Raw genomic sequence first — 22,774 nt, forward strand, 5'->3', positions numbered from 1 at the left:
TCTTGAGTGGCTGCTATAGAGCTTTGATCTCAACTATAATGAACACCGTTTGGAAGAATTGAAATGCTGACTGTACCTCAGGCCTCCTCACCTCACCTAAATCAGTACCTGACTTTACTAACACCCTTGTGGTTGAATGAGCACAAATCTGCAAATAGGGACAATATGTGGAATGGGATGTTCAAAAAGCACATACAAATTATATGATCTGTTGTCCATAAACTTTTGTTTATATAATGTTGATTGTCACTGGAAGCCGAAGCAAACATTAACATTCTGGGACACGATAGAAAGAAAGAAAGAGAGAGAGAGAGAGGAGAGAGAGAGAGAGATTTTAAAAAGAGCTTTTAGCTGAAAGGACACTTTTGAAATGCAGGCTTTTTGTGTTACTTTAGTGGCTGATCTACTGGAAACATAATCAGTCAAATGACTCAATCTGATTTATTTGTTCATGAAAATGCATTCCACTTGCAATTCATCACTGTTACTTTTGAAAATTGTTTTGTGTTATTTTTTTTTCACAGCGTCCATCTCGCATTTGCCTGGCAAGACAAGTTAAAACCCCTTGATTTGGCACATTTACGGTCCTGTTTTTTTTTTTTTTTGTTCCTCGTTCCTTTTGCCATCCCCCTCATCTTTTCCTTATCCTCTCACTGTGCTTGACAAACTCAGAAGACCACATTCGATGCTCTGCGGCTCCATCGCCATAGAAACCGCATCACTGCGTAAGAGCCCTGACTCCCTTGTTCCTCCATCTCCTCCACACCCCTCCTTACCCCCACCCCATCCTCACACGTTTTTCCTTATCTGCCCGGTCGCCTCCCGGCGTTAATTAGAAGCCCCTCGCCTCTTTAAGTGGCAAGCGGCACCCTGGGCTTTAATTGGCTCGTTATGTGCTCTCGCCACATCGCCTAATGAGCCTAGCAGTCTTAATACACACACGCTCACACATCACTTTCACTGGACAGGATTATTCACCCACTAAAGAATTTACATAATTCCAGTGATTGGCTTTTGGGTAAGAGGACTAGGTGATGTTAGAAACACCACATACACACAACGCAAGAAATCAGTCACCAGAGTTTGGTTGCTTTTCCATCAACATACTCAATAGTGTGTCATGTAGACATTACACCCGACACTACAAAATGTAGCAGTCAGTGCAAAGTGAAATGCCTGGAAAAAAAACCCTTTGGATAGTGAAGTCGACAATTTCTATTTGCTGTACTAAAAAAAGTTGTAATTTTTAAATGTAAAGAGCGAGAAAATGACATTTGAAGCCTCCACACCCACTGTGGTGCAGCAGCACCAACCGATTTGACAGTCAGCAGTCGATTACATCCTGATTCGATTAGACTTACACCCGCTCCTATACATCACTTGACGATCTAATAACTTTATCAAAGCATGCCATTCACCGAAATGCCTCGTTTGGCTTCAGGCATCTTTAGGCAACCTGACTGGTTTTCCCACCGCACATGTTCAAATACGTACCTTCTGATGTTGGAAGAACCTGGGTACGGCTTGACAGGGAATAAATGTAAGGTGTCATATGACACACTTGCATTTATCATCCAAAAATACAAATGGAGAGAAAAATGTGCAGCGAATGATAATCATTCCAGAGAAGAACATAAAAAAAGATTTTCAAGAAAAATGAATGTCAACTTCATGTAATAACATCTATTTTTTTCACCAAATTAACAAGGTGGGTTTTTTCTTTTTCTTTGTGGAAAACGTCGCCTTGGATGTCGCACACAAGATGTCAAAATGACTCAAAAAGAAAAAAAAAAAAAATATATATATATATATATATATATATATATATATATATATATATATATATATACAGTGAGGAAAATAAGTATTTGAACACCCTGCTATTTTGCAAGTTCTCCCACTTAGAAATCATGGAGGGGTCTGAAATTGTCATCATAGGTGCATGTCCACTGTGAGAGACATAATCTAAAAAAAAAAATCCAGAAATCGCAATGTATGATTTTTTAACTATTTATTTGTATGATACAGCTGCAAATAAGTATTTGAACACCTGAGAAAGTCAATGTTAATATTTGGTACGGTACCCTTTGTTTGCAATTACAGAGGTCAAACGTTTCCTGTAGTTTTTCACCAGGTTTGCACACACTGCAGGGGGGATTTTGGCCCACTCCTCCACACAGATCTTTTCCAGATCAGTCAGGTTTCTGGCCTGACGCTGAGAAACACGAAGTTTGAACTCCCTCCAAAGATTCTCTATTGGGTTTAGGTCTGGAGACTGGCTAGGCCACACCAGAACCTTGATATGCTTCTTACAAAGCCACTCCTTGGTTATCCTGGCTGTGTGCTTCGGGTCATTGTCATGTTGGAAGACCCAGCCTCGACCCATCTTTAATGCTCTAACTGAGGGAAGGAGGTTGTTCCCCAAAATCTCGCAATACATGGCCCCGGTCATCCTCTCCTTAATACAGTACAGTCGCCCTGTCCCATGTGCAGAAAAACACCCCCAAAGCATGATGCTACCACCCCCATGCTTCACAGTAGGGATGGTGTTCTTGGGATGGTACTCATCATTCTTCTTCCTCCAAACACGTTTAGTGGAATTATGACCCAAAAGTTTTATTTTGGTCTCAGCTGACCACATGACTTTCTCCCATGACTCCTCTGGATCATCCAAATGGTCATTGGCAAACTTAAGACGTGCCTGTACATGTGCTGGTTTAAGCAGGGGAACCTTCCTTGCCATGCATGATTTCAAACCATGACGTCTTAGTGTATTACCAACAGTAACCTTGGAAACTGTGGTCCCAGCTCTTTTCAGGTCATTGACCAGCTCCTCCCGTGTAGTTTTGGGCTAATTTCTTACCTTCCTTAGGATCATTGAGACCCCACGAGGTGAGATCTTGCGTGGAGCCCCAGTCCGAGGGAGATTGACAGTCATGTTTAGCTTCTTCCATTTTCTAATGATTGCTCCAACAGGTGACCTTTTTTCACCAAGCTGCTTGGCAATTACCCCATAGCCCTTTCCAGCCTTGTGGAGGTGTACAATTTTGTCTCTAGTGTCTTTGGACAGCTCTTTGGTCTTGGCCATGTTAGTAGTTGGATTCTTACTGATTGTATGGGGTGGACAGGTGTCTTTATGCAGCTAACGACCTCAAACAGGTGCATCTAATTTAGGATAATAAATGTAGTGGAGGTGGACATTTTAAAGGCAGACTAACAGGCCTTTGAGGGTCAGAATTCTAGCTGATAGACAGGTGTTCAAATACTTATTTGCAGCTGTATCATACAAATAAATAGTTTAAAAATCATATATAGTGATTTCTGGATTTATTTTTTTAGATTATGTCTCTCACAGTGGACATGCACCTACGATGACATTTTCAGACCCCTCCATGGTTTCTAAGTGGGAGAACTTGCAAAATAGCAGGGTGTTCAAATACTTATTTTCCTCACTGTATATATATATATATATATATATATATATATATATATACACACAGTACAGACCAAAAGTTTGGACACACCATCTCATTCAAAGAGTTTTCTTTATTTTCATGACTATGAAAATTGTAGATTCACACTGAAGGCATCAAAACTATGAATTAACACGTGGAATTATATATGGAATTATATACATAACAAAAAAGTTTGAAACAACTGAAAAATGTCATATTCTAGGCTCTTCAAAGTAGCCACCTTTTGCTTTGATTACTGCTTTGCACACTCTTGGCATTCTCTTGATGAGCTTCAAGAGGTAGTCACCTGAAATGGTCTTCCAACAGTCTTGAAGGAGTTTCCTGAGAGATGCTTGGCACTTGTTGGCCCTTTTGCCTTCACTCTGCGGTCCAGCTCACCCCTAAACCATCTCGATTGGGTTCAGGTCCGGTGACTGTGGAGGCCAGGTCATCTGGCGCAGCACCCCATCACTCTCCTTCTTGGTCAAATAGCCCTTGATGCCTTCAGTGTGACTCTACAATTTTCATAGTCATGAAAATAAAGAAAACTCTTTGAATGAGAAGGTGTGTCCCAACTTTTGGTCTGTACTGTATATATATATTTGAGGACTGACAAAAACAATGTTCTGTTTGTAAATATGGTAATACTATTCTGTTCAGTTAAAATTTGTATAGAGCTTTTAACCATAGGCATGGACATGGACATATACATTTCCGCATCAGAAATACCGCTTCAGTATTTTATACAGTGGTGACATCAGCAAGGAAAAACTCCTTAATATTGTATGAGGAATAAACACTGAGAGTAAACAATCTCTTCATCTGGGTGACACCAAATGTCCATTTATTACAGTTCCTTCATTGTTGAGGTTATCAACAGTTCACTGATTCAAGTATCCATGCAATTATAGAACAATGTAAAACGTTGTTTAACTTATTTTATTTGTAATTTGTATTTTAAGTAAATACACATTTTCTAATTATATAAAGATAATTAGGTGCTTCCAAAACAACCCTCTCCAGAAGATATAGTGAACTAAGTAAAGTAGCTTCTACAATGCTGTTCATTTTCATACCCAGTGGTGAGCAGCTGCCATGAGAACTGTCATAAAGTCATTTCAAATTTGCTTAAATCATGAAACAATTATTTTATTATTTAATATTTTTGATATTTATTTATAATGTTACACAAGCATTTTTATCTTCAGGCAAACATTGTGTATTACGATAAATGTTTTGTCTAAGGCAGTGGTGTAAAATATTTAAGTAAATGTACTTCGTTACTGTACTTAAGTAATTTTTCTGTTTACTTTCTAGTTTTTCTGAGTATCACAGTTATAAGCAACATTTACTCCCTATTTAACAACATTTATGATTCATTATATGTGTGAAGAAAAGAGTGCAGGCAGGGTGGAGTGAGTGGAGAAGAGTGGCAGAAGTGATTTGTGATAGAAGAGTATCTGTAAGAGTGAAAGAGAAAATTTATAGGACTGTGGTGAGACCTGTGATGTTGTATGGATTAGAGACAGTGGTATTGAGTAAAAGACAGGAGGTGGAGCTGGAGGTAGCAGAGGTGAAGATGTTGAGGTTTTCGCTGTGCGTGACGAGGATAAACAGGATTAGAAATCAGTTTATTAGAGCGACAGCATATGTAGGACGTTTTGGAGGGAAGGAGCAAGATTGAGATGGTTTGGACATGTGCAGAGGAGGGACATGGGGTATATCAGTAGGAGAATGCTGAGGATGGAGCCGCCAGGAAGGAGGAAAAGAGGAAGGCCAAGGAGGCGGTATATGGATGTGGTGAGGGAAGACATGCAGGTAGTTGGGTTGAAAGAGGCAGATGTAGAGGACAGAGGGGTATGGAGACAGATAATCCGCTGTGGTGACCCCTAATGGGAGAAGCCAAAAGAAGAAGATGATGATTCATTATATGTACTTTTTACATCACTAAATGTTAATTGACAATGAACGTTTGCACAGCCCTTTTCTCTGCTGTGGTTTATTTATTTTGCAGAAGAGGTGATATTTATTTACATTTTATTTGTCCATTAATTACTAATAATGCTTCTATTTTGTGACATGATACAACACGACTGCATTTTACTAACTCTGAGCTTTCGTACTGCAACTACCATACAAGTGTTGATGGCAGTGTTATTCAATGCCAAGATGGGCTGGCTGCCGATTGTACCTCAAATGCTTAAATTCAACCCTTCTTTAATCACTGCTTCTACTAACATCTGGGACAAATGCACAAGCGCATTGCACTTATCGATATATTTGTCCAGATCATGTGGTGACTTTGTTATATTTCCTTACACATTCAGTAATGAATTAACCCCCCTGCCTCTGATGTACAGTCAGTCAGACATTATTGAGCGTCTCACAATTTTAGTGTACTTCACTATATGTGTCGAGGCGAATACAAATTCCATTCTGCTCTCATTGATCAAGTAATTCCAATTCGAACAGGAATTAGTACACCACGCCACTCGCATCACACAGACACACTTTCAGTCAAAATCCAGACAATCAGCCCAGTCACAGGGAGGGTAGAAGAAGTGAAATGGACAGCACCAACAGATTTATGGACTTCTCTAAAGCTGATGTCACTACATGGCTTGTAGACACAATACAGAAAGACGGCTAAGACAGAAGAACAATGTAGTGTTTGTGTGAGCGGTGTGTGTGTTTGTGTGTGGGTGTGTGTTTCTTTTCAGGATCTGATGGCCCAACCCTTCCACCAGAGTGCATTGACTGAAGTCTGATGTAACACACAAGGTCAAAGCAGGCCCTATAAACAGAGCTGACAGTTGCTAGAGAGCGGCTCGACCTCATTTACGCTGACTTTCTCTAAACTGAACCGACTGAAAGAATCAATCAGCCAGCACCCAAGCCCACATTACAGGCTAGAACATCCTCAAGATAAATTTTTCCAAGCAAACCAGCCAGGGAGGTCGTGACAGGAGCTGCCAAGATTGGCTAAAAATGATGATGATGATGATATGTAGGATTTGATATTGTAGCCTCCAGCCATTGTGTTATGTCAGGGCTGACCTTTATGAAAGGAAAAATTCCCACTTGGAGGACATTAAGGAGCATGAGGCTTCTGCATGTGTGTATAGGGCTTATATAGATGGACAGAGAAGCTTTAGAGAAATGAGCTGAAAGGGCTGCTATTAGGGCATCAAAGAAAGTGTGTATGTCTGTGTGGGTCTGTTTGTGTATGTATATATAAATATATTGTATGTACACACAGTATTTCACAAAACTGAGTACCCCCCTTACATTTCAGCAACCTTATTAGTATATCTTCTCAAGGGACAATACTATAGAAATCAAACTTGGATATATTTCCGGGTATCAATGTGCAGTTTGTATATCAGTACAGATTTACTGTCCTTTATAAATAACTCAACATACAGCCATAATTGTCTAAATACCTGGCAAACAAAAGTGAGTACACCCTAAGGGATAACAGCTGTACGTCATGTTATCATGCAAAGCCACATGTCTTATTCTTCATGTTCATGTTTTTGTCTGTATAACAGGACCATACACATGTGTGTATCTTGTATTAGAAGAATCTGGTGCTTTGAGTACAATTCTCTCATACTGACCACTGGATGTTTAACATCTTGGCAAAGAACTCATTAAAGATTTAGGAATTAGAATTGTTTTTCTTCACAAGGATGCCAAGGCTATAAGAAGATCTGTAACACCCTAAAACTGAGGTACAGTGCAGTGGTCAGGGTCATGCAGAGGTTTTCTAAGATGGGATTTACTCAGAACAGGCCTTGTAAGGGTCCATCAAAAAAGGTAAGTTCTCATGCTGTGCGTCAGGTGCAGAATCTGCCTTCAAAATACAGATGCATGAATGCTGCCAGCATGGCTTTAGAGGTTGCAGAAACGAAAGGTCCACTTGTCAGTGCTCAGACCGTAAGCCGTACACTGCATCACTTTGCAGGTCTGTCATCCCATAGGGTGCCTCTTCTGAATCTGGCTCATAAGGAAGATCACAAACAGTAACAAGAAACTTATGTCTTGCCTACTGTCATGCATGGTGGTGGCAGCATCATGGTCTGGGGCTGCATGAATGCTGCTGGTACTGTGGTGCTGCAGTTCATTGAGTGTAACATGGATTCCAACATTTACTCTGACATTCTGAAGCAGAACATGATGCAATGATGAAGCTGGGCTGAACGGCAGGTTGCCAACATAATAACAACCACAAACACACTGCCAAGATAAAAACTGCCTTGCTGAAGGTGAAGGTGATGGAGCATGTCTCCAGACCTGAACCCTACTGAGCCCCTGTGTGCAACATCCAGCAGCTCTGTGATGTCATTATGAAGGAGTGAAAGAGGATCCCAGCAAGAACCTTTTAAGGCAGTGCTAGATAACAATGGTTCTCACACAAATTGTTGACACTTTTGTCACAGTTTTGACATGTTCGCTCAGAGTTTTATTGCCTTCTATTTTTATAATAATGACTGTATGTTAAGTTATTTCAGAGGACAGCAAATATGTACTGCTATACAAGCTGCACAGTGAATACTTTAAAATGTATCCAAGTTTCCAAGTGTAATTTTAGGTTAGGATTTCTATCCAATCAGATTTCAGCCATCACATCACGTGTTTCCAGGGTGACAAGCCATAAGCTCTTCACACTGAAAATTGTGGATACTGTACAATACATGTTGCTTGTAGGCTGTTGCTATAACCAATAAGATTGCGAGTTGTCAACTCTAAGGACATCTAACAGGCATCCAATAGCTTCGGCATTTACATGTTCTTTGATTGGATGGTCAGAGAGTGCACTAGTCAGAGCTCGCAACCCGCATCTCTAGCAAACTGCACAAGCTCGAATATATTTGTGTGGATTTAATAGCTGTTTTTTCATTCCACAATGACTGACAAAGGAGAAGACATTTGTTTGGTCAGTGATACGCTTAAAATTACATTTAAAAGACGGAATTTTTAAAGAAAACCCGAACATCACGAGGAAAGCTCGGCCAAAACAGTGTAAAACAACTGTTAAGCTTTCCCTTGAAACCTTTATACTTTTGCATTTTCATTCCCATAGAATTTGCCCAAAAACACACAACATTAATGTCAAATCCCTTGGAAAACCGTAATGCATAAAAAAAATTCACAAAAATGCATGGAAAAACCAGGAAGGACTGTGATTTTTTTTCATTATATGAGGTTAAAATAAATGCTTCTGCTAGAGATGAAGTGCAGAAAGAGCTGCAGTGCAGCTGTGGCTGCAGTGAAAGGAGAGTTGTGGAATTTTGTTAATTGGGTTTCTTGCTTTAGTAATGGCATTTATTCTCGCTGTATGAGATACCTGTCTGTGATGCAGCGATCGGTGAGTTCTCGACAGCCTTGGCAACATAATGATGTTATTAAGAGGTGTATTCATTATTTTTCATATACCGTATATGTGTGTGTGTGTGTGTGTGTGTGTGTGTGTGTGTGTGTGTGTGTGTGTGTGTGTGTGTGTGTGTGTGTGTGTGTGTGTGTGTGTGTGTGTGAAAGGAAGAGAGACTAAGGGAGTTGGAATAAAAAGATTGGATGGCAGCAGTATGAAGCATTTGGAGGAATATTCTTCCTTAATGGATGCTTTTGTGCGAATCTCGATTTGCTAGCAAAGCCTCATTTTGGATTCAACTTATGACTTTGACAGAGAGGACAAAATCTGTTGGTGTGTGTATGTGTGAATGTGTGTGTGTCCCCTTCTTCATTCTGCTGAATGAGGAAAAAAAAACTGGATATCTCCAATATCTCCAATTTGGTTTGCGCTAATGGCCCTAGCAAAACTCATCTTTAAGTGCTAATTATTCATCAGTGGTTTAAAAAAGAATAAAAAGTATGTGTTCTCGGCAAGTTGTTCATCTCGTAGCGGAACTCAGACTGCATCTGTTTGCTGATAATTACATGGCCTTTGAGAGGTGTTACTATTAATGAATGCAATTTTGAACTTATTATTTATTAGTCAATAAAATGTAAGACAAATATATATATATATATATATATATATATATATATATATATATATATATATATATATATATATATATATATATATATTGTGCATAAGCTAAACACATTTGTATTATTTATATTTTAACATAGAAGTCAATTAGACAAAATAAAGGAAAGTGAACTGTTTAGTTCTTGAATCTGATCATGTCTAATCTTGTATTTCTGTCTTTCATAAATGTATTTTTCAGAATTTAGAATGTATTTTACATTGTCGAACATGGTTTTCTATGAACAATAGCTAAGCAATATGAAGGGTGATATGATATTCTTCAGACATAATTCCGATTGATTTCCGATCAGAAAGGCAGCTCCACAAAATATACTATTGTACTCAAAGTCTAATGAGTTCATACACTCACTACATTCAGGAAGCATTGATTGCTTTCAGCCCTTTTAACAGCTCACGTTGGAAGTCTTTTGTTGTTGCTGTAATACAACCTGGCCTGGGAGACAGAGATTTCTAATTTGGGTTTGAAGGATGACTAGTAGAGTTGAATGCTGCTGGCATGAAGTCTGGAGGGAGTACTGAAGAGAGTTCTGTTTGCTTTCGGAAAGTCCCCCCCCCCCCCCATGTTCTCAAAAGCTCTCAGGCTCTGAGCGCGTCTCATTTGGCCCAGTATGTGCATGTTTAGTGCGTCGCCATGTTCTGTAATATAATATCCAGTATTCAAGCTGTATTATAGAGTGCTTTATGAGAGCTGCCTTATCAACAGTAATTACTCTGGGCTTAATGAGATATTTATCCCATTGGGGTTTTAGTGCATTTTTATTTATTTATTTTTTGCCCAACTGCACACAAGTGGGTGACAGCTAATAGCTGCCAACAGATTGTCAATACCGCTGGTTTTCAATGCCTTTTTTTCCTTTCCAAAAGCAGGCAGATGTTCTCAAAAAGGAGAGCGTGGAGGGAACATGAAATGTGACTTTTCAGCTGTCAGACATAATGATATCGCAGGGAATTTATTAAGCATATGTATTCCAGCTTTTAGGCGTCTTTATTTTTTTTTGTGCGTGTGAAGACCTCACTCTGAAGTGCACAAGTTGCTCCATTAAATCAGCAATTTTGGCCAAATTAAGGTCTAATTGAAAGCAAAAGGAGAGAGAAAGACAGCCAGACATACCTTCAGATTCATTGTTCCTGCTGGAATCGGAGTTGCCAAGGCCGCTCTCTGGGTTGCCAGGCAACAGGGAGCCAAAGATTGACAGATGGTACTCATCTGAAGCTGTGGGAGAGATGACTCCACTTTCTGTCATGCTTTGAGAAGGCGAAGTTGAAAGATCAGGAATCAAGGTGGTCTGAGCTTCTTCCTCCTTTTCAGAAGCAGCCCAAGTTGTGGAGACAAGCATGGTGGTGTTTCTTTGCTCAGGTTGCCTTACTGTGGTCATGGGTTCATACTGGATCTCTCCTCGAGCCTCAGCAGCTGTCAACTCTTCAACTTGTGGTGTCGTTGTAGCTACAGTAACTCTGATGTTAGGCGATGTACTAGTTAAAACTTGCCCTGTTGTTAGGGCTTTGGTGGTACTTTCGGACAGGTCCACATCCCCCCAGGAGCTACCCTCCTCTTCTGTCCTCCTGTGCTCTCTAAACTCCTCTTCTGGAAGCCCAATCACTTTCTCCTTATCTTCTATTTCTTCTTCTTCTTCTTTTTTGAGTGAAACTACAGATGGCACAGTTTCTTTCTCTGTTTCAGTTGTCAAGCTTCCAAGTTGGAAAACCTCAGTCACGACTGCCCACTCTCCTGTAGCTGTGGTCATGCTTTGCTCCAGGACTTCTCTGGTGGTCTCAACCGGGGTTGCCGATGAGGTGCCTGTGTTCTCGAGCTGAGGGGAAGCGGTCTTTTTGTCTTCTGTTGTAGAAAATTGGTTGAACCAGGTATGCGACCACCATGATATCTGTCCTGCAGAGAGACAAACAAAGCAACAGCTAGTATTATCCAGATACAAAGACACCTGTCATTAAACTATGGCAACAACCAATACAGTAAAACCCAATTTCTATCATTGGCAGATACTAATTTATTAATAGTACATGTGCATAAGCAGAAATAAATGTTTCCGCAAAAGAATTTCATTGTGGTATTCCTTAGAAAGAAAGGGAGCGAGATATCATTAGGATTATTAAGATATCATTAGACCTGCATCTAGGTTGATTACAAAGCAGGAAGGACTTCGGTTTAAAGATGTTTAGATGCATTAATAAGTCATCACCATTAGCCAGGTGGATAATTAGCATGCATATGTGTTTGTGCACTTCTGTTTCTCTAGTGTTTCTCTCAGCAGAGTTGCAGGGGGAAAAAGACAGACTCAAAATATCTCAAAATATATTCCATATGCTACAAATATGGCCTCTGTCTGTAAAAGTAAGTGCTTTGTGGCCTTTCAGCTACCCTCTAGTTACAGCTAAAAGTCTACCTAGCAAGACTATGAAACACCAACAAAACTGTAGCTGCCAAAAAAATAAATAAAATAAAAAAAGTTGGAAAAATTAATTATTTGAAGCACACTATTTCTTGTTCCATTTGAATGGAACACATTAGCAACCAACTTCAGCCTTTTCCAACCACTTAAATCATTCAATTATTGCTCCCATTTGCGACTAATCATTGTAGAGCCCTGCCTTCAATTAGCAAGTTTATAAATTAAACATGCATTACATGAGCAGACGTCTTTGCCAGCATGCAGAGCCGAGTTTGTTTGCAAGCTCCCTTGCGCCGGAGATTCAAACCAATTAAATTTAATTGCTATCAATTCGCTAGGCAGGTCAATATTTCAATAACAACACGCGTTGATCATTCAATTGGGTCTTAAGTAAAGCAAATCCTTTGAAATACATGACTTTTCAATTGTAACAAACAATATCACTTTGTATACGAGTGTCAATAAACTCACTGAGATAACTGAAGGGTGTATTTTTCTTTTTTCCATAGCCCAAATTCAATGATCTTACCAAGTCTGAGAGAGTAAGCGGTCACAAATAATGTTGAAAGCGATTTCAATAATGTACAAGACATTGCCTATCTTTCCACTGGCCTTTAAACATTGATGGTTAAATTTCAGGCCAAGTCTGGTACATGTACTAATTAAGTGAGAGGAAAGAAATCCAAGCTTACATATTAAACCAGAACTTGGAAAGCTTAAGCTGTCTCAACTAACACCAAAGTCTGGCTGTATAATGAAGTCAGTGAAGTGTAGCAGCTACCAAAACCGATCAGACTTCAGCTGGCAATGAAAAACAAACTCCTTATTCACTACAAAAAATTTTTTAAATTTGTATCATACTTTTAGCAATGAACATTGACACACAATTGCTCTACAGAAATCTGGATTTACATTTAGATTTCAAATTTTTAATCTGTGGCAATTGTACAAATTGTATTTTAGTTGTTGTCAGTAAATATAGTTGAATATAAAAAATAAAAAATAACTTGTCAGTCAATTGATAGGACACTGTCCCAAATCGACATCCTAAGTCAACCTCAGAAACACAAATTTGAAACTAGGTTTTTAATTAAAATAAAGAATGAATGTATTTTAATACATTCAAATGTATTAAACAGTAAGTTCAACTACTCAAAGATTTGTGCAAATAAGGCCACGTATATATATATATATATATATATATATATATATATATATATATATATATATATATATATATATATAAAATTTAACTGCATGACACAAGGAATTTCTTTTAGGGTTTCTAGCCTGGATCCAGCCTGGAACTGGAACAGGCTTAGAGGGAGCACTGACTTTGCTTAGTTTGCTCTAGAGAACAGAGCTCAGGCACTAGGTTTAATTTGAAGTAGCAGTACTGACAAGGCAACATCCATTACAATAACCCAGGCATGCCCAGACTTCATGCCCCACCATTTCTCTCTTCTTTATTTCTCCCTCGGGCACAAACTCATATTTATCCAGCACACTGTTCTCTTTCAAAAACTTCTGCAATCTTTCCGATGAACCTGTTTCCAATCGTAACCAGTGATGAAGAGAGACAAACAGTCAACAGTCCTAATGTCAATGCACGTACAACTATATTCAGTACAAACTGATTCATCTGAAGTTACATGAAAAAAATAAAAAAGTGTTAAGGTAATGGGTTTTAGTCATGGGTATACCCTGGTACAGGATTAGCATTCACTTGCTAGCTTTTAACTGGTAGTCATACAGTACTGTACAGAAAAATTAATGACATCAAGGGTTAAAAGAGTTCTAGATATCATGGCAATTATGGCCCAATATTTACCACAGGTTCAAATGTTTGACATTACCTCTTTTAAAATTGAAAAAATAAATAGTCTCTACTTATAATTAGGATAATTTTTAGGTGGAAATCTAGCATTTATTTGACTGTTATTAGTCACATTTGTGATTAACACACAAGTTACAGTTGCTCTTAAGTCAAATCAACATCACCAATCATCAGATATTTTAATTATGTACGAAGTAGAAATTAAATGCGATAACTGGTGAATTTTTTTATTTTATTTGTTGCTTATATTCTGGTGTCCACCACTATATACAAGAAAATATTGAAAAGTCTGGATCTAGAAGGTTCAGGAGGTTTTCTTCTCATGTTTTCTCCCAGAGACTACTGTTTCGTTTAAGGCTGAAATCAGGCATGTCATTTTAGTTCAATGTAAACATGCTGAATTCTGTAAAATGATTCCTTAATTAAATACTAAGAGCATTATGAAGTACAATATGAACTAATCTGTTCCGCCACAGGTATCGTTAGCAAACAGGATACCGGTAGAAATTGGGCTACTGTTGGCTGAAGAAGGAAGAAGGAGAGGAGGAGGATGTCTACAGAGACGGCAGGGAAAGAAGTGTAGGGGAGTGGAGGTTAGGGTGGGCACTTTAAATGTTGGTATTATATCTGGTAAAGAGAGGTAGCTGATATGATAGAGCGGAGAAAGGAAGATATGTTGTGTGTTCAGGAGACCGCATGGAAAGGCCAGGAACATTGGAGGTGGGTTTAAACTGTTCAACTATGGTGTGGATGCTAAGAGAAATGGTGTAGGGGCAATGGGAGAAGCCAAAAGAAGAAGAATACATCAGCAGGCATGAACAAAATAAAATTATGGAAGACCAAAAGAATATATATTAGCAATCAATATTCAGCATTATGTATATTAACTGGTATATTTCTGAAATGTAAACTTAAGCCTAATAATGGCTCTGAACCTAATAATGTGTTTAAACACCACTGCTCCCTCTTAAGATTTTTTAGATTTTAGTTGCTACTTATATTAATTTAACCTCACATGCTGCATTTCGAGACTGTACAGCTCTGCCTCAATGACATTCGACCCTCAGTCCTCAAGGAATAGTAAATTAGGAGCCAGATATTCAACAAGCCGCATATGCTGACACACTGACCACCCAGTACCTCAAACTAAAGAATTAATTACTAGAGATTAGCTGAATGAATTAGGAGCAAGGGTCAGATTTACACACCACTGCTATAAAAAAAACCTGGGGTCAGCCTGTACAGCACACTAGCTGCTTACTTCTTCTATGCAACTGTTAGCATTTGTATGTGTATCTGTTTAATGCTTTAACTATTCATATCGGCTTTCAGATAGTGGAGAAACAGACGTGGACAGACATTTTGTTGTTGCCTTTCTTGATATACAGATCCTACTGGTACAATTATAGTATTTCTTTTGTTTGTACCTGCTTGCAGCATTTTCTAACAAAGGTACATGTTCATAATCCCTCAAATAAAAAACAACTAGCAGCTGATTTACACCACCGTGACCCTGTCCAGGCAGCTACTAAGGATGAATAAATGAATGTTTTAAATACATTTGTCAATGCATCAATCATGTTAAAGATTTATTTTTCTTCAGATTACAATCATCACACCTGAACAACACTCATGCCCAAGAGGTTCATTTGGCAAAGGCGCTTATCCTGAGCAGTTTACATTTATCTAATTCCTGACTACTAAGCAGCTATGGGGTTAAGGGCCTACCTCAGGGGCCCAAGAGTGGCAGATTGGTGCGGCTGGGATTTCAACTCACAACTTGCAGATCGAAAGGCCAATGCCTTAACCACTAAGTTAACACTTCCCCAAGTCATCATTCCCTCTGTGTATGAAAAAACTAACATCAGACTGCCAACGTGTTTTCCAGTCCCAATGCAAGACTCTACTCAACAAGCTGTTTCAACAAAACGAAACAAACAAAAAACACTTTAAAAAGAAGTGTGTCTCCTGTCCGGATCTGTATTTGCATCACATTATTTGCTTATTCCAAATAATGGATTCATTCTCTGTTGCATCCTGATTACCCATGTATTCTTTTTTCGCTCGTGACAGCATCTTCACAACCAACTGTCTGCATAAAGATGAGAGGCTTGATGTGGCAACCTCGTTCCTTTTTTTTTTTTTTTTTTTTGAAAGAAAAACAAAGGCACAAGGGAGAGAAGTACAAAAAAACAAAAAGAAAAGAAGATGGAACTTCAAGAACAGAACCTTTGAAAACAGGTCTAAAGGGTGCTTTAAGAAAAACAGAAAAGGCAAAGATAACAGAGATGAAAGTGTGCACTAAGAAAATAAGTTTTTGATATGCTTAATGATATAGAGCGCTGGCTTAGAGAAACATACGTTTCAGTTTCGGACTCCTCTATACTACTAAAAGATTATTATTTCCCTAATAAGAATGTCAATTATTGTTCGCTCTTACCTGATGCTGGAGAATCGTCAGACTGTGTGCTTGTATGCACTTCAGGGACCGTAGAACCTATCGCACCAGGCACTGTGGTAAGAGGATTTGAAGTGGTGTCGCTCTCCTCCTCATTGTTTCCTGTCAGGTAGTTCCAGGGTTTCCACCAGGAGCTCATTATGTTTCTAAAGGAGTCCATCTTCTGAGTCATAGTCGGTGTTGGCAAGGCTACTGTTGTAACCTCATGGCCTTTATTTTCCTCTCTGAGCCTCTCAGGGGTGATGTCCGATAGCGTGGTAGATATGTCCTGCCAGGTAATTGTTGTTGAATCTTCTTGGCTGCAATCCAGGGAGCCATCCTCTACACAGAGACGTGTCGTAATATAATCATCAGACTCAGATATACTGATTATAATGGGCTCGGCATCCAGATCTACTTGGCCAGTCCAGTTTGATGGCTGGGAAACAGGTGGCTCAGTAGAGGAATCCTGTGATTCTGAAATGCAGGAAGTCAGATAGAATTTTGATCAATGATGCACAAAATCATTTGGGATTTTGTAAACGGTTTTGACAGGAAAATAATATGAACTCAATTAGACTTAAAGCGTTGTCCCAAATCACAATCTGGGTACCAAATAGGATGAATCAATCCCAATACCAACTGTTACCTTGAAGTTGGAGGCACACACTTGTATAGAATTTCTTTGGATGCGGTAGCATGAAATTTTCCCTTCCCTTAAACTAGGATACCCAAACCTGTTCCAGCATGACAATCCAACTGTGCACAAAGCCTGATCCATAAAGACATACTTTATGTCTTTATTGCAGTGGAGGAACTTGAGTGGCCTGATATAGAGCTCTGTTCTTAACCCTACTGAACTTGTTTGGAATGAATTGGAACACACCCCAGGCCACATCACCCTACTAATGCTGAATGAGCACAAATCATACTCCAAAATATAGTGGAACATCTTCCCAGAAGAGTGGAGCTTTTTATAACATAACCTAATGGATGTTCAAAAAGCACATACCAATATTATGGTCAGGTGTCCAAAAACCTTTGTCTATATAGTGTAAATCCTTTAGATTGCAACTTAAACCAGAGGATTTGATGATCCCTTGCTGTTATTTGCTCTCTTCTCATGATCACAACAGTATAAATGACTACAGAGTACTACATTAAAAATTCATTTCCCTTTAACACAAGCATTTATTTTTATCTAGATTGTTGAATGGTTTGTGCTTCACTGGGATTCTGCAGATTCACAGCACAAAGAAAATAGTGAACTAGCAACCTATAATCAGTAGCTAGCTCCAACACAAGGTCTTGTTAAAGGGAAAAGATTGCTCTGTTTTGATCCATCAGAACCCTGTTAGATTTTAGTGTGCTATCTTGCTAATATCAATACAAAAACAAGGCTTTGTTTAAGGGAAAAGACCTCTGTTGAATGAAACTGCTGTAATGAGCTGAAAAGCAGTGGCTAACTGACTCAAGCTAGGGCCACAATAGGCATAATCAATGGGCATAATCACTAGCCACATGTGCTTAAATGCATTTTTAAAAGATAAATAATTTCTAGAATATTGATCCAGGAGATCTTTGATCATGTCTATATGATATGTGGATTGAGAAACTTTTTATCCAGTGTTTCCAAAAATAGTGCAGTTTTTCAGGATTTGTAAAAAGAAATTGGGGAGATTTTGTAAATAGCTTGTAAGTTTGCTAAAGTTTTATTATTTGCACTTAAAATAAAATTCATACTCTTTAAGTCGTTTTAGCATGAATTCTGATTCAATGTGAATTGCAAATATTTTATTTAAACAAATAGTTTTGAACAACATGAGGGTAAGTAAACTATGACTATATATTTTTTGTGAACTTTATATTAATTGTAATTCAAACTGAAATACTGAAGCAATTGCACATTATATATTGTGATTTGGTTGTTTGCATAATGATTTCTCGATTTCTGCATAATGGTTTCTGTGCCACCCCAGAGTAACTGATGGCCCTATCCTGGCCACCCCTATGAAAAAATCCATGGCTCTGCTGTTTTGATGACTCAGAAAAAGACATTTTAGGTTGTTATTATCCCCATACTCCTTTCACGGTAGATGATGTTTTTTTTTATTATGACTATCCATTTCTACAAATAGCTATTAGGCTTCCAAAAGTAACTCACAGCACCTTTTATTTATTTATTTTTTTGTAACTAAAGAAAAATGTTTGTGAGGTACACAATGTTCACTTTTATAAAATGTACATATTTTATGGAATTAGTGAGTTGGAATTTAGGCTCCAATTTAGGCACCAATTTAGGCCATTGTAGGTTCAGGCACATTTAGATTTTAATTGTATTAAGTGATTGCACTCGCATTGTCTGAGCATACACAGCATAGCTGTAAATGTCTACTCGTGGCTTTAGCTTCAGATTTTGTCTGTGGCACAGACCTACAAAGTCATTAGGCAAAAATAAACACAGAGACTCAATAAATGCCTTGGCAAGATCAACAAGGGATGCAGGAGGGAAGAAAAAAAAAGAATCCACCCAGAATTACAAGCTGTGTGGAAAGAAATGCACAAAATATCTATAATTCATCGAAACTGCAGAAGAGTAAATAAATCTCTATTTTAAAAAAGCCTTAAGCAGCGGTAGTCTGTGTGCCGGAGGCATCTCTTTTGGGCTCTTCTGTGAGTTCATCCTCTATTAAATACATCACAGGTCTCAAGAGGGACTTTATAATGTTGGTGAAACTCCCCTGTGCTTTTCTGGCTGGCAATGTATCAGGCGGGGCCATAAAAAAAAAAAAAAAAGATTCAGATTCCCAAGCGTCCATTTCCTTCTTATTTACTCTGATGGAGTGTTTCACATTACTGACCGCACTTCGACTGCAATGTGCACTAAAATGTCATCCAAAAAAATAGAGGTTGCTAGGTACCATCAATACAAAGGACCTCTGTCAGTCTTTTTCAGAAGATCATGGCTCATCATAATAACTCATAACAGCAACAAACAATTTAATACTCTGATAAATAACAAGTATATTACAGTCCAAATTACTTCTTTTTTTTTTTTTTTTTTTTCAATAAAGGGCCTCGATGACCAATGACTTGTTGTATAAGATACAGTATGAAGGTTAGTATGCACATATATTTCCAAATAAAAATGAATAAAACTCAACCCAATCACAGGTTTATTTTTATAGACCAATTTCCTCGATTTAGTTTGCAAGCACGCGTTACAATCTGTTGCATCTGTTACTATCAGAACAAAATATTTGAATAAATATTTTATATTCAGTGAATAATATTCAAAATTACTATATAGATACTATAATAAACTATCATAGACATACTGTAACTAATCCAAAATACTATTTTGACCATTTTTATGAATAACAAAATAATGCAGTGATGTGTAAAATCCCATGCATACACTTTGCTGATTTTTATTGCCACCCACCCACCCATGATATTTTTAACGAATCGAATCAGTGATAGCTCAAATTTAAACTATGCCAGTTCACCATGTTTACAATAGTTTTGGCATTAGACAAAACAGAAACAAGCCATCATTTTCATGGTTTCATATTTAATACGATTTGGGTTCATATGCAACAAACATTCTATTACCAAAGCTTTGTTACCCAGCTGTGTTCACCTGTACTGTGTTTAGTTCCGATTACTCAGACTATTAAAACCTAAGCCCTTCCATTCCTTTGTGGCTTTAATGTTTCTCTCCTATGTGAATGCTTAAGTTTAAACACATGCTGTGGACTCTGACTACCACTGTTGGTTTGCCCTAAATAAAGCGCATACACAGTTACCCTCATGTTACACATATGCAGTTTTTAAATTGCAACACTTATGTTACTTGATTTGGATAGAGACTTTGCTTGGTGCAAAAGCCAGCTTATATTGATAGAAAATGACACAGGACAAAAAAAATCTAGAATTGTTCTAAGTAAAAAACCTGTTTATAACTTATTTTTGGTTGTGGCATCTTATTTGTATAAACATAACTCTCATACCATGTACATGATGACTACATTTCCACATACATGAGACCCAAACCCTCCTATATCTCGTCCTATGAGAGAGAGAGAGAGAGAGAGAGAGAGAGAGAACAAGCGTTTCCTCTGTATAGAACCGAGTGTGTACCTCTGTAGCAGTATGCACTGAACAAGGCCGTCAAATTGCCGAGCTCTGTGGATGAGTCAATGTGCACCCCGGGTTCTCCGCTCCTACACTCAAGACGCGGTTTAATCACTGAGGACCTCACACTGCCATCTGCAAGCCACCCGGGTTCGCAGTGCTCCAGGCCAAAGCGCCATGCCAGATGGAGTTGACCCACTGTGGCCAGCTGAGCGCCCAGGACAGCGCACTGAGCCACAGCCTCGGCCAGGGTAAGATTCCCTGGAGCCAAGAGCGGGAACACTTCACCTGGAGAGGAAGCACAAATCCATACTGACCCATCCTTGCTCGGAAAATTTATATTCCTATTTCATAGATAAAGTATTAGACATAATCGTTTTTTATTTCACTATTGCATTTCAGAGCTTGCTGAATGCACGACAATAAAGATATGCCAGACATTCCCGGCATCTTCCTGCAGGCTAAATCATAACGAGTCTCCGAATACAGATAACTTCTAACACAAAAAGCAAACGTTTTATACTAAAATCAACCTTAAACATCATCAAACAGCTTTCCCGAATCTGTCATTTCACCTTGCATGGCGCCGGCGAAGCAGTACACGTCAAACAGATCGGAGGCGTCTCGCTTCCCATAATTCCTCACCCCTCTTACGTTTTCGCTGTGTCCGTAGCAGCCCAGCTCTGGTTTCTGAATCGGGTACCTGTGAAGAGCTGAGCTAAGCGTGAAATCCTCCAAGCATTCCCCAGGATGCATTTCCAGCTGATATTATGCAAACGATGCAGCACGGACATCGGTGTCATTAATGAATAATTGCTTTGATCCATTAATGGAGGATCCTGTACGGCTGCCTGGGCTCAGGAGAGGAGAGCGGCGGTGCGTACGGTCACACGTCGGATGCCCGGGGGGATGGCATTGTTGCTAATGAGCAGCTGAAAATGGCTTGAGCACAAATAATAGTGGCTCTAATTTGCAAATGTCATGCAAACGATAAAGCGACGATGCAGAAATCAATGCACACCTGCCTGTTGGTTATATTGTGTTTATACTAAACGCTACTTGTTTCTGATTGGCTAGCAGATGTGCACTGATTCCTCTAATCAGTATGCATTTAACAGGGTCCATACTGCTTTTTACTGTCAAGTCAATTTTCAGCATTTTTCTTCTCAGAGAATGAGGGTTATGTCCTCATTGTTGTGCCACTATTATTAGTTTTGTTGCAGATACTAAATAATTCATAATAGTTACCGAATACTGTGCTTTCGAATAAAGACTAAGGCCAAAATTCAAATGTACTGCGACGACATCAAAAGAGACGCCCTCGGCTAAGTAAAAATAAAAGGGCTATGGCGGTAAAAGGTTATTGTTTACTTAACCTTTGAATCTCGGTTAAAAAAGACATTCGGTTGAATTTTGCGAAACTTTTCTGTGCACACATACAAATGAAATCAGACAGTTTAATTTCCGTCTGTTACAAGTTGGCAATAAGTTGTCACCCTGTGAAACTAGAAGCTGTGCAGCTAGTCGCTTTTATATGCATGAACTCATAAACTGGTACCATAAAAAAATTGTAAATCCTTTTTTTAATATGCATAACATTCTGCTGAAAGTAAGTTTAAGCACAGCTAACCTTACAGTCTGATCTCTGAGCCAGCCGGCTGAACACTCGTCCAGGCCCGAGTGGAAAGCAGCCCAGAGTTGGTCAGCAGATGCTATCTGAGCCGAGTTCTGCTCGCACGCACGCTCAGCATCCGCGAACGACAGAGAGTAAGGCTGAGCCGGCGTACGGTAATGAAACACAACCCCTGAACACATATATCATACATACACACACAAACACACACAGTCAGAAAATGAATAAAATCCTCAATAATCTTTTAAACAAAGCCTAAACAACTTTATCCTGTCATATACAGTATTTCAGCTGTTCAGCTCTTCAGTAAGGCTTGCTGTATTTCATTAATGAACTTTTGCAGCATTATAGGTAATCAATCCCAAGATTCTAATTAAAGAGTAATGGGTAATTAACCCATTAATGACAGACACGCATGAAAATGAGAATTAAGCTGCGTGGAATTTATCACTGCTGGGAAATGAAGAAAAAAAAAAAGAATTGCATATTATATTGACAGAATAAATCGATCATGATTAGTAAGTTATTCATTCACCACGGCTTTGAGGACTCATTATGGAGGCAGCATCTTCCTGGCACACTTCAGCATCCTAAATTAAAAGTGGACCTTTGGGGTTGGTTATCGACCCCCATTTCTCTGGAGTTTCATAATTGACGGCCGCCCCGGCAAGCTCCTGGCAGAGAGCTAGTTAACATCGGTCAAAGTTCTTAGTAAGGACGACTGGAGTAAGAAGTCAAATGTAATCACAATATATAATAGGTTGGCTGAATGAACAGTGTTGTTTGTAATAATCAGTCTCTATAGGATT

The 22,774-nt window shown here is 38.8% G+C and overlaps 1 protein-coding gene across 2 annotated transcripts in view; it reads right to left on the reverse strand.

The window, feature by feature from the left end:
• ncana (neurocan a) overlaps positions 1–22,774 on the reverse strand; it is a 97,139-nt gene that overhangs the window by 31,396 nt on the left and 42,969 nt on the right. The window contains exons 5-9 of one of the 2 annotated variants that reach the window (XM_083526280.1): positions 21,963–22,137; positions 20,908–21,035; positions 20,339–20,620; positions 16,199–16,672; positions 10,625–11,401 (exon numbers count right to left, since the gene is read on the reverse strand). In XM_083526280.1, the coding sequence (XP_083382406.1) occupies positions 10,625–11,401; positions 16,199–16,672; positions 20,339–20,620; positions 20,908–21,035; positions 21,963–22,137 (1,836 nt within the window). The remainder of the gene's footprint in view (positions 1–10,624; positions 11,402–16,198; positions 16,673–20,338; positions 20,621–20,907; positions 21,036–21,962; positions 22,138–22,774) is intronic. The other variant, XM_083526281.1, reaches the window with a different exon arrangement.

The sequence above is a fragment of the Silurus aristotelis genome, assembly GCF_946808225.1.
Source record: "Silurus aristotelis genome assembly, chromosome: 22".
Lineage (NCBI taxonomy): Eukaryota > Metazoa > Chordata > Actinopteri > Siluriformes > Siluridae > Silurus > Silurus aristotelis.